General features: G+C 42.8%; 1 protein-coding gene across 1 annotated transcript in view; it reads right to left on the bottom strand.

Annotated features, from left to right (window-relative positions):
- The window catches only part of MAPDA (N6-Methyl-AMP deaminase), a 30,492-nt gene extending 21,787 nt beyond the window's left edge, over nucleotides 1-8,705 (bottom strand). The window contains exon 1 of the mRNA XM_083183798.1: nucleotides 8,542-8,705. Within this exon, the coding sequence (XP_083039924.1) occupies nucleotides 8,542-8,592 (51 nt within the window). The 5' untranslated portion in view covers nucleotides 8,593-8,705. The remainder of the gene's footprint in view (nucleotides 1-8,541) is intronic.
- Between the last annotated feature and the right edge of the window lie 4,300 nt (nucleotides 8,706-13,005).

Raw genomic sequence — 13,005 nt, 5'->3', positions numbered from 1 at the left:
TGTTTCATTTTGGGTTGTTAAATCACAAATACTTTATAAAATAAATTAAACATTTACATAATGATAACAATATAACGTTCATATACACATAATAAGAAAAATATCCTATAAGCACATTAGGTGGATCAGGATCAAAGAGGATATACAGATCATTAAACCATTGTTTCCAAATAATAAGACAACATTTAAAATGAAAATGGATATGTCCCTTTAAGGTCATAAGGAGCCGATGACACGGTTATATACTGTAGATCCGATGTATACTGGATCTTAAACTATATTTTTATCCAGCTGTAAAATCAATTAGCAGCTATAGTATATGAGAGTCACTGCTTGGTATATGCTCAATTGCAGGAGATAAAGGGAGTGCGTTCAAATTAAGAGTACCTCTGAAGACAGTGCACGTCACTGCTATTGTGCGGAATTTTAACTCGGTCTACAACATTACCTCTCCATTGAGAGGCGTGCAGCGTGCTGGATTGTATCCACTGTAGGCCTTAGTAATGAACGTACTGCAGCTGCCTGTGACTCTACCAATATAAAAGTACAGTGGCTGGCAGTGGTTCACTTGTAATCCCAGGTTCCACAGCACAATGGTTCCTAGTGGGGGGCAAGGTCCGTGTAGCTCTGAGAGCAGCTTTTTTTTAGCAGCTTTATTGATGATGTGTAATAATGAATGAATGTGTTTGAAAATGTTTGAGAACACACTACCCGATTGAATGTCATTAACGATGCAAGCTCTAGCACATCCTTAACAACGCCCATCAATGGTGGAACATGCAACTCAATTCTGGCAGTGGGTCCTGGTGACGTCACTGAAAAATGTTGTTTACCAACATTGTTCGGTGTGTATGCTTGATTCGCTCACCTGCGAATGATATCGTTAATGTGCGTGTCGGCTAGTGTATACAGGGCTTAAACGCACGGAATGTGTGACTGTCATACATCAGAAGCATATGCTACTTACTGACTGCATAGCATGTTGCATCTGTGACTTGGGAACAACTGCGGCCAATTAGCCCCATAAAGATTATCTGCTTCTAAAATATTTTGAACTTGCATGTCTGAGCAAACCTAACATCTGTGCTGACCTCTCTCTCACACACACACGCGCGCGCGTAGAAAGATAGGTGGAATTCCTACTGCACAGTAAGCAGCAGTTAGAGGTGGATATGAGCTATGAAAATTGTGTCAAGAGAAAAGGAGCCCTTCACCTCAGAAAAGTGGGAAGGCGGGCCAGGTCATTTACATATGGGAACGCCCAGCGTTTCATGGGCGTCCCCATGAATACACTGAACGTTCTCATGCAAATGCCCCGATGACACGGGTGCGGGGGGCAGTCAGCTAGCATCACCGGATGTCAGCTGCCCGCCCACTTTTTCCCGCGCGTACACACATATGTAAGTGACTTGAGAGTCACTTTTATTTGCGAGCACCTTCACCACCATTCGGTGGTCGCTGACCATCGAATGATGTGGGTGGATCCCACTAGGCTGTGAATGGATGTTCCTGTGAGGGAAATCACCCTTGCGAATGGGTGGCGGCCAGGCCACCATTTGCAAGGCGGGGTTTGGTGGACTTGCAAAGCTGTGAATTTGCAGTCTTGCGAATCAACCAGAATAACCCCAATATTCCGCAGCGCTTTACAGAGAATATATGAGCATTCACTCAGTTCCTTCCCCCAGTGGAACTTACAATCTATATTCCCTACCACATGTACACGTACACACAGACATTCTAGGGTTAGTTTTGTTGAGAGCCAATTAACCTATCAGTATATTTTTGGATTGTGGGAGGAAACCGGAGCACCCGGAGGAAACCCATGCAAGTACTTATCGCTCTGTTATTACACTTCCTGCTTCGCCTCATTAACTAGGCGATGCAGGAGGGGAGACCAACAAGATGTATGAACATCTTGCCCACGAAGCGGGGGAAGCGCTAACTCCCCCCACAGGCGATGTTCCCCCCTGGAGAGAGCACGTCAGTTAATACTAACTTGCTGTCTCCTACCCCCCAGCCGGCTGGACTGGGCATGCGCGAGACCTTCAGTGCAGCTCAGAGCCAGTAGCAGGGACAGCGCTGTTCCTGCTGTGGGCACAGGGCATCGTTACCTGCAGCTGTCGAAGATGATAGCTGCAGGGGGTGGAACAGTCAGTGATGCTGACCGTTTAATACATTAGGTAGGAGGCAGGTGCGCAGAATGAAATATCGTAGCTGCGCTAAGCCTCCTCCTCCGCACCGCCGCCAATATAGTACCTGCATCGCGGGTGTCATGGATCAGGGGAAGCGATATCCCCTGCCATAACGCACAGGGATAACGCATAATCCCCGGATCGACGCTTGTTAAATCTACCCCTCAGATTATACAATACATCTCTGCCTACACGTGTATCTATGTTACTCTTTTGACTTGTTTACCCTGTTTTGTACCTTTACCTATGTATGGTGCTGCGGCAATAAGTGGTGACTTATAAATAAATGGTAATTATATCCTTATAATGGAAAATAAATAATATTTTAGGAAAACGTTATGTTAAAACACATGGTTAACTTTCAGTGGGGGAAACAATTATTTCGGTACTTGTTTCCTAGCACGGCCATAACGATCATGATCGTGGGCATCGTAAGGGAAAATCGGGGGCATCGCATGGACTAAAAAAATCGGGTGCGATGGTCGCGACGCGATGCCCGCAATTTCCCCATAGGGAACAATGTTAAATGCCTCAATTTAGCCACGATGCCCCCGATTTCCCATAGGAAACAATGGTAAATGGGCCAGAAACCCCCATAAACACCCCTGTACAGTGAAATGTCCCCCCAAAAGTATTTTACGCCACCCCACGATCAACGCGAACCCAAAGCGTGGCGAGCGCAGCGAGCCCGCGAGGGGCGGCGGTACACGTCCTCCGACCTTTTCATACCCCCACTATCTACGTCGGCGTGGAGTTGAGAATAGAATAGTTTGGCGAGCGCAGCGAGCCACCGAGCCCGAAGCGTGGCGAGCGCATCAAGCCCTGCGAGGGGACGCGGATACCTGTGAAGCCCGCGAAGGGACACGTTTACCTGTGAAGGTATCCGCGTACGCTCGCCACACTATTCTATTCTCAACTCCACGCCGACGTGGATAGTGGGGGTATGAAAAGGTCGGAGGACGCGTACCGCCGCCCCTCGCGGCCTCGCTGTGCTCGCCACACTTCGGGTTCGCGTTGATCGTGGGGTGGCGTAAACTGCTTTTGGGGGGACATTTCACTATTCTGTGTTGTTTTTGGGCCTTTCTGGCCCATTTACCATTGTTCCCTATGATGATTGGGTGAAATTGAGGCATTTAACATTGTTCCCTATGGGAAATCGGGGGCATCGCGGGTACATTGAGCCATTTAACATTGTTTCCTATGGGGAAATCGTGGGCATCGCGTCTGCACCATTTAAGCCTTTTTTAGCCGCATACGACGCGACCGACACGATTTTTACTGTTTTCAATGCATTTCAATGGGAAAATCGGGGGCATCGCGTCGTATACCACTAAAAATGACACCCGATGCCCGCGATTGTGGCCGTGCTAGGAAACAAGTACCATTATTTCAATACACAATTTTGTTTAAACTAACCAAGTTGCTTGTATGAGGTGATCGTCATTATGTAGGTGCGGGATGCGGTCATTTGGTCGAATGCATTATGGTCGAATGTCATTACATCGAATCCATTAGGTCGAATTGCTAAAAGGTCGACATGATTCTAGGTCGACATGGGAAAAGGTCGAAATGATTCTAGGTCGAAAGGTCATTAGTTCGACAGGTCATTAGGTCGACAAGGTCATTAGTTCGACATTGTCTAGGTCGACATTCACAAAGTCGACATGGGGTTTTTCACTGTTTTTTGAGCCGACATGTGCTGACAGGCGGTATTTCATGCCCTACCATCCACTAGGGCGTGGTGGGAGAATAAAATAGTGTGCCGAGCGTAGCGAGGCACCGTGCCCGACGCATTGCGAGCGCAGCGAGCGATGCGAGGGGATGCAGTGCACTTTAAACTGTGTCCATGTCGACTGTGTTAACATTCAGGTAAATAAACATTGAAAAACCCCATGTCGACTTTGTGAATGTCGACCTAGACAATGTCGAACTAATGACCGTGTCGACCTAATGACCTGTCGAACTAATGACCTTTCGACCTAGAATCATTTCGACCTTTTCCCATGTCGACCTAGAATCATGTCGACCTTTTAGCAATTCGACCTAATGGATTCGATGTAATGACATTCGACCAAACGATCCCAACCCGTAGGTGCATATGACAAATGTACATTCCACCACAGAACATTTGTCATATGCACCTACGGGTATATTTGGTGTGAGTGTATGTTATTGTATTGGTGGGTTGGGTTGTTTTTTGTTGTGTATTTAAGTCTTATTTTTAACAATATGTTTGTCTCATGCATTATTTTGATGTATGATTTAGGATCACAATAATTGCTGGGCGACACTTATTAATACATTTTTTTATTTTTTTTTTAAGTCTTCTGTTGCCATATCATTTTTCAGGTTGAGTATCCCTTATACGCATATCAGTAGAGACAGGATTATATGCATTTGCATATTTGCATATTTTGCCCATTCTCACTGGTTATTGCATATTTTACCTAAAATCTAGTGATGGTGCATATTTTAGGCCCAGCCCTCTTCCCACCCGCGAGTCACAGCACTGCTTTGCCCTGTAGCTGCTGGCCAGGTAGTGGTAGAGTGTGCAGGCTGGGGCAATATGTGCGCAGAGTGGGGAACCTTGGATGTACGCTATGTCTAACACTGCTCTAGGCTGCCAATTCATGTTGATAAAAGTCAGTCGGAGCAGATGCCATTACGAAGCTCCTGAACCTTTGCCTGTCCCTGGCCTGGGACTTTACACCAAGAGACAGACTTCTGCAGCAGAGGAGGCGGGCCGAAGGGTTGTGACATCACGCGGCGCGGAGGAAATGCCGTGTCTCAGTAAGTATGCGGCGCAGGGAGGAAGCCTGCCGCCCTCACACGCTATGCTGACATTTGATCCATCTGCGCTTGGAAATAAGGGTCCGTGTAGTTGATGCAAGAAGAGCTTTGGACGCTGCAGTCTGCTGTAGCAGCCAGGAAGAAAAAAAGTCCTGTTTATAGCGCTAGACATCTGCAGATGCTGTGGGCCTAATGGGCCTATTTTTGAGGTTTATTTGCAACTCATTGTATGCTGATTTTTAAATAAATAAGTTAAAAATTACTTTTTTTATTATTTAATGTAGCATATTTTAACACTTTTCATGCATATTTTAAGTATTTTTCATGCATATTTGCATGCATATTTCAAGCTTTTTTTGTTGCATATAATCCTGTCTCTACATATCAGTTATCCAAATTATTCCATAAACCATAGTCTCTGGAAAGTAATTTTGTTTAGTTTTTGCTAAAAGCACTACTGGGGACATGATATGTAACAGGGGGATGCAGTTAAAATCCCGGCGGTCAGAATCCCGACGCTGGAATCCCAACCGCCGAAATCCCGACACTTTCTCCCTCCGTGGGTGTCCACAACACCCCTGGAAGGAGAATAAATTAGCATGCCGAACGTAGCGAGGCACCGGGCCCGCTGCGTGGCGAGCGCTGCAAGCCCCCAAGGGGGGGGGGGGGTAATCCACGTCCCCCCCTTGTCGGGATTTCGGCGGTCGGGATTCTGGCGTCTGGATTTTGAACGCCGGGATCCCGACCGCCGGGATTTCATACTGAATCCGTAACAGGCACTAAGTGTATGCAAGGAAATAGTTGCTTATCATTTAAATTCTGTGCCAGTTATAGAAAACAAACTCCGATTCAGGTTTTGAAACCTTGTTTTTTTGCAAAACTATTTGTGTGTTTGATGTGTGTATATAACATAAATGCATTCTGTGTTCACATATGGGTCCTGTGCTCAAGATACTTTATTAAAATATACTCTGAAATACGAAAAACAACTGTGCATTTTTGATAAGGGTTACTTAACCTGTTATGCCTTCTTTAGCTCTGTAAATACTTTTCACATATTTGAATGTGTCTGGCTAAGCATTCCCCTCTATGATGTTCAGTCTTACTAAGTTTTGTTATGAAGCCCATCCATTTTAATATTGCATTTTTGGAGACAATACTTCCTGCAGGCAGGTCCGACCTTCGACTGCACAGCACATTGGATCACATGTGATGTAAAACACATGCAAATTGGGTCCATTTCACCCAATTTCTCTGCCCAATCTGTCTGAATCAGGTAAAATCATCCCAAACCATATACCGGTAAGTGTATGGAAGCCATAACAGTCCATGCTAATAACAACACCTCTTCTATACAACCAAGCATCCCCCACACTGATTGGCTCATTACTTATACTTTCATCTGATGTTTAGATATGGATTTGGTTACATACGTTTCATAAAATAGTAAATATCACTAATTCTTTTAATCTCAACAACAGATGTTAAGTGATGGAAATATGTTTTGGATTGCTCCATACACTGTGACTGACATTTTAAAATATGAAAATTTCACGCTTTTCAATTTCGTTACCTTTATTTTACATTTCCAAAAAATACATTTTTTATTTCCACTAAATGTACTGAATAGTTAGTCATTGAAAAAGTGGTAGAAATTACAAAAAAAACATATTATTTGAAAAATCTGGAATTTAACATTTCTGGTGCAACCACATTAAAGGTTGTGAAAAACAAAAAAAATGGTACCAAATGAGACCACACATTTGTATTTTACACAGGTACTGTGTTCTGTGCAGTTATAAAATGTTCCTGTTCTGTTGCACGTCAACACACACATTTATATCAATGGAAAAGCATTGCAAACCTAGGGCCAGATGCACTAAGCTTAAAAAAAAAGTGATAAAGCGGAGAGTGACAACCCAAAAAGCCAACCAGTTTGTAGCATGGCAGTTGGGAGCTCTTTGGCTGGTTGTTTATCACTTTCCACTTTATTGCTTTTTTAGGCTTGTTGCATCTGGCACATAATGAGATGTGGTTTAACACACGGGCATTTATCGCTGGCAATATGGTCGCTGACCATGGTTTTGTCCATTTGAGAAGTAATTTGCCTCTGAGAGTGAACCAGAATAAGGCCCTATGTCCTATAGAAATTATTGAATTTGTCTACCCCTTTTTCTGTGTGAAAGGGCCAACCCGGATCTTTAAACTAAAAGTCCCCAACCATGCAAATGACCAGGATCAGAGACCCAGAGGTTAAGATCCAGGTTGACCCTTTCACACAGGCTAAAACCCTGTGTAATAGAGCAAATTACCGGGTCTAAATTTTAGACCCAGAAATTTGCTCTCCTGTGTGAAGGGGGGTCTGACAGCAATCAGTAGAATAATCCGGCGCTTCAAATGCCAGGTAATTGCCGGGTTATCCAGCCGCCGATATCTGAAAGCGGAATAAATATGGTATATCAGCTAATATGTGGCGATATTACCAATGCAACCAATCAGATTGTACGTACTGATCTAGCACCTTCTAGAACAGTGGTTTTCAACCTTGGTCCTCAAGGACCCCCAACAGTTCATGTTTTCCAGGTCTCCACACAGAATCACAGGTGAAATAATTAGCTCCACCTATGATCTTTTAAAATGTGTCAGTGAATAATGAGAGCACCTGTGCAACTGCCAGGTGACCTGGAAAACATGCACTGTTGGGGGGTCCTTGAGGACCAAGGATGAGAACCACTGTTCTAGAAGCTATTATCTGATTGATTGCTACTTGCAACATCACTTTTACAAACCTGCACTTTAGTAAATATACTCCAAGGTTTCAAATATACATTGCAAATCCATCAGATGGGGAACCTTCGGCTCTCCAGATGTGGTTGAACTACACATCCCAGCATGCCCTGCAACAGTTTCAGTATGGCCAAATAGCAAAACTGTTGCAGTGCATGCTGGGATGTGTAGTTCAACCACATCTGGAGAACCTTCAGCAGTGCTTTTAAAAGCCACTGGGTTAAAAGTGACATTAACAAAACATAACAAGACCAACCATGGTTTCTATATTATTTGGTTGTCCCTTTAAATCCAGCATCCATAAACAGCCAAATATGTGGCGCACTGAAAAGCCTTCCCTCAATGATAGTGGCTAGAGAATACTATACCGTGGATCTTCCCTGTAAGCCGCCACATACTTCTCTTTGCATTATTGTTCAATAACAAAAAGTTATATAATGCAGGGGGAGCAGGAACATAAAAGAGGACTTCGAAGCAAGCAATCATTCTGCTGCATACTAATGGCAATGGGAGCTACTGGGCTACATGCACAGGTATTAAAGGCTTAACCTGCTCCAGCTACAGATTACATCTCAGAGCGTGGAGACACATGTACAGTATGATACATACAGAGCAGCCTCCTGGAGATACTGATGCCAACACTACACACTGATCTAGAATACACTACAATGTATAGCAGTGTGATCCCCCCATACCACCCTGGGTGACACTGATACAGCCAGTGTATGTGTAGCAGAGTAATGTAGCGTATATGCAAGGGGGTCTCTCTCACCACTTTGGGAAGGTCTCTGTAGAAGCGCTGCAGCAGCGGAGATCCGGCCATAGCGCAGCTCTGTTGTGTGCACACCGGTGCCTACGATTCAGTGCGACTGACAGCCGCCAGCTTCCTCCTTGTGTCACATAGAAGAAACAACACACCCGCCCATTGGTCCCTCCTAGCGCCTTCCTTATAGGCTGCAGCGCCCGTCTCACCCGGCCTCCCCCTCCCAGCAGTAAGAAGAAGCCGGCCCGGGACTGACACTGCAGCTGCCTAATTACAGCACATGCATGCTAGTGGCTATCTGCTAGCTACAGCATTACATAAGGATATGCTAGCGGTCATTCTATATTATGTTACCTACGCAATTTAAATCAAAATCTCATCTTCCCCCCTCCAAAAAAAAAAAAAAAAAAGCAATAACGTCATTGTGTCTGTGCTGTGTGTGACTGGGTGCACATTTGGGATACAGTGCATAGCGCTTTAGCTGCCCTGAGGCCAGATGTACTAAACTTAAAAAGTGATAACATGGAGAGTGATAAACAGCAAGCCAATCAGCTCCTGCCTGACCATGTCACAGACTGTTTCAAAAAATGTCAGACAGGAGCTGATTGGCTGGCTGTTTATCACTCTCCATTTTATCACTTTTGAAGCTTAGTGTATCTGGCCCCTGGTCACTAACTGAAAGGTGACCATTTATATTTACAGATGATCTGATTATGGGCCTGATTCAGACCTGGTCACTCATCTGCAAATTACTGCAAGTAGTTTGCTGCCAACCAGAGAGAAAACCTACCCTGTGCAAATCTGCGGGAGAACTGCGAATATATTGGTATTCGGTATCAAATGATGTTCCAAGTCTGTGCAAATGCAAAGGTCTCCCATACACTTGTCCGATTATCCTTTAACTCCCCCGGCATCTCCCGGGAGCGCTCACATAAGATCTGGCAATTGCTGTGCCGTTTTTACATGCAATAAATCTCATGTGGCAGGAGAATTAAAATAAAAACACATACAAAAGAATGGACGGCCACTGATGGTCCTTCCGCTCGAGGATCGGATGCGATACATTGCCGGATGATGTGCCGTTGATGGCTGCACGTGCGATTTATCTTATGTGCAGCACGTCCGTCAGCTGACTGACGTGCACAGGACCGGATATGTCAAACACATCAAAGTGGGTGGACCGTTATAGCCAGCTGCTTACATGACATTATGGACTGCTGCCTATTTGCAGTAGCCCCTTTAGTATATTAGATCAGGCAACAGTAAAGTGTGAAAATTATCATCTAATCAAACAGATCCTTTTGTTTAAAATTTATGTAAAAAAAAATCTAGGATAAAAAAATAAAAAAAAGGGGGGGGGGGGTGGAATATACTGTACTCATGCCTGTATACTATACATATCCATATACTATAACTCCTGCATTTACGTTCAGAATATTAAGACAAATAGTTTTTAAGATATTTGCGTTACATTTATTTTTGGAGGTACTCAATTAGTAAGTTTTCAACATCCTTCTAAGTAAATAACATAACACACTGTGTGGGGGGAGGAAGATAAGAACAATTATCTTAACTGACTGTTCTCAAAACATGTTCACATGACCTAAACAGAACATTCACATAATTAGTTGCATTGTGCTAAGTACTGCCATTGTGCATAAGTACTGCCATTCAAATTTTACAGCAAACAGGTGGAAAGTAAAGGTGTTTATGGAAAAGAAATCCTCAAAATTATAACTAAACAAAATATTAGAAACAATATGTTACTTTTAGTACATGAATACATTCATGATTTTGAAATGATAAACTATTATTCAATTTGTGATAAATAGTTCGAAAACAACTAGAAAGGAGTAGTTAAATGAGCAATGCAATGAGATTTTTAGGTACTTGTTTCCTAGCACGGCGCCCATCGCATCGTATACCATAAGCCTTACAATGGTATGCGATGCGACTCGATGGCACAAGATGGCACAAGATGTTATACAATTTTAAAATCGTATACCATTGTATATGGCATTCAATGCAATGCGATTTTAAAATTGTATAAGCACCCTAATGGGCGCTTTCAATATTAAATGGCCCCCCTATAAGATTATTAATTGTATAAGCTCCGTAATGGGTGCTTACAATGTTAAAAGCACCCCCTCTATCAACGCCAGCCCGAAGTGTGGTGAGCGCAGTGAGCCCGCGAGGGGCGGTGGTACGCGTCCTCCGACCTTTTCATACCCCCACCATCCACGTCGGCGTGGAGTTTATTTCATATAGTGTGGCGAGCGCAGCGAGCCCGAAGAGCGGCGAGCCCCCATTACGGTGCTTATACAATTAAAAATCGTATAGGGGGACCATTTAACATTGAAAAAACCCATTAGGGTGCTTAAACAATTTTAAAATCGCATCGCATGCGGGCATATGGCATGCAATGTTATACAATGTATACAATGCCATACGACTGAATATTGTAGGCGCCGTGCTAGGAAACAAGTACCGATATTAATCATGTATATATTTCTAATCTAACAATCTGTATTGCCCCAAGCCAGCAATTGTGTACACTGCATTTATACTGTACTGTATTTAATCTGCCCTGTATTTATACTGTAAAACACCTGTATCACAGTGGGTCTGATTTAGGTGCAGTCGCAAATGAGCGTAATCAGCAGATTGCAAATGTGTAGCGACCACAGTGCACATATGCAAAGGTACCTTTGCAATGCTGCTCGCATACCGGAATCAGATGCATTGTGATTGACAGGAAGAGGCCGTTTGTGTACAGGGAGTGTACAAAAACACAGGTGAGTTGTTTATTTTCAGGGCGTGTGTTGACACACAACTGCAACCATGCATGGCACCAGCATTGCAGCTCCTGCAGCTATTCTACGTGCGCATGGATACATTGAGGGAGTCAATGTTCCTAGCATCTGCATTACAGATGTGATGGAGTACACATTATGCAGTGGATTCAGAGGCCACACAATTCCTTTAAAAAATAAAAAAAAAGACAGCTGCTATCTTGGCATTGTGACTACATTTTAATCAGGCCCATTGTCTGCAAGCAGCAAATGTTGTATTGCTAAAAACACCTGTTATCACAATATCACCAGTCCACTCTTTAAAACAACATAACTGTTTACACATGTTATCAAATATTTAAAACAAATAGGTTTACAACAAAAGACTGACTTTGATACAATGATCCGCAGCAAAACATTTTTGCTCATTGTTTGGATGATGTCCAATTTAATCTAAATGTCACATTTTCCTTTATGATGCTTATTTTATATATACATTCCGGAACCAGAATGTGGATTTATTTTGCTGTATTGTGTTTGAGTAAGTTTTGGTGTTGTTCAACCATAAAGCATTAGCTACCATTAACATTTCTGCAGACAATTCATCCTCTGTGCTTCCATCAAATATCAAAATAATATCTGGTAGAGAAAATAAGATTTACTACTTGTACTTACCTGATGGAGCTGATGATACATAATAAAGCCGGTGAAATGCGCTGTAAATGCTGCAATAATCGGACTGAGGCGCTTTCCATCTGGTATGTGACCTGGGCTAAGGACTAATGTCCCGTACACACGGTTCAATGTGGTCTATTATTCCTCTTCGTTTTTGCTTATATAAGCAAATACAAATCAAATTTGAATGCATTCGATTATGATTTGATCCTGATGCATAATATCATCAATATGGTGAAATTTTGGCTATGTATGATTTTGACTATGCGATCTTCCTTGAACTCCCAGGAGCCCAGAACCATAAAATATTGACTATGATTAATTGAGATTTGGACTATGGCTGACTATATTAGAACACTAGACCGTGTACAATATAATCAAAATTGGCATCACAGGCTCACTGTTATCAGTTCGAGCCAGGCGGGGTGAATGGAACCCACACCGCAGGCTACCGCAGGGATCGCATAAGTGAATTTCATCACATAAAAGGAGGTAAAGGTCTCACGCCACATACTAATGCTAATTACCTCCTGGGAGCCCCTTATATATTAAGGAACATTCTAAATGCTTTGGATGCTCACAATTTCCAACTAAAGAGCCATAAGGCTCTCCTACTTATTTGGCTTAACAAAAATTCAATCCATTTACCCTGGATTATATACAGGGCCAACACTGACTGACTTTGTACATGCAAATTATTCCATATCTATCCTTTGTGCAGGAATATTGTTTTAGAGCTGGGTTCATTAATAATCTACAAAGAGGAATTATTGGCTAATGCCCTTATTGTGTCCCCTTTGGGATAATTTTTACTGTGATATTGTGTATTATAATTTTATATGCATTTTTATTGTTTTTCTTTTTAAAACATAAATCTTTATATGAATTTTTTGAAACTAACTTTTCAGATATGTGGCACTCTTTCGAGTCAGATATATCTAAAGTATATATATTTGTACAAAGTTGATTGATTCCCATCTTCTAATTAATTCTCCATCTTGTGCCA

The sequence above is a fragment of the Crinia signifera genome, chromosome 4 (assembly GCF_055691185.1).
Source record: "Crinia signifera chromosome 4, ASM5569118v1, whole genome shotgun sequence".
NCBI lineage: Eukaryota > Metazoa > Chordata > Amphibia > Anura > Myobatrachidae > Crinia > Crinia signifera.
Note: the sequence above shows the minus strand (reverse complement) of the source record. Positions and strands in the feature narration are given on the sequence as shown.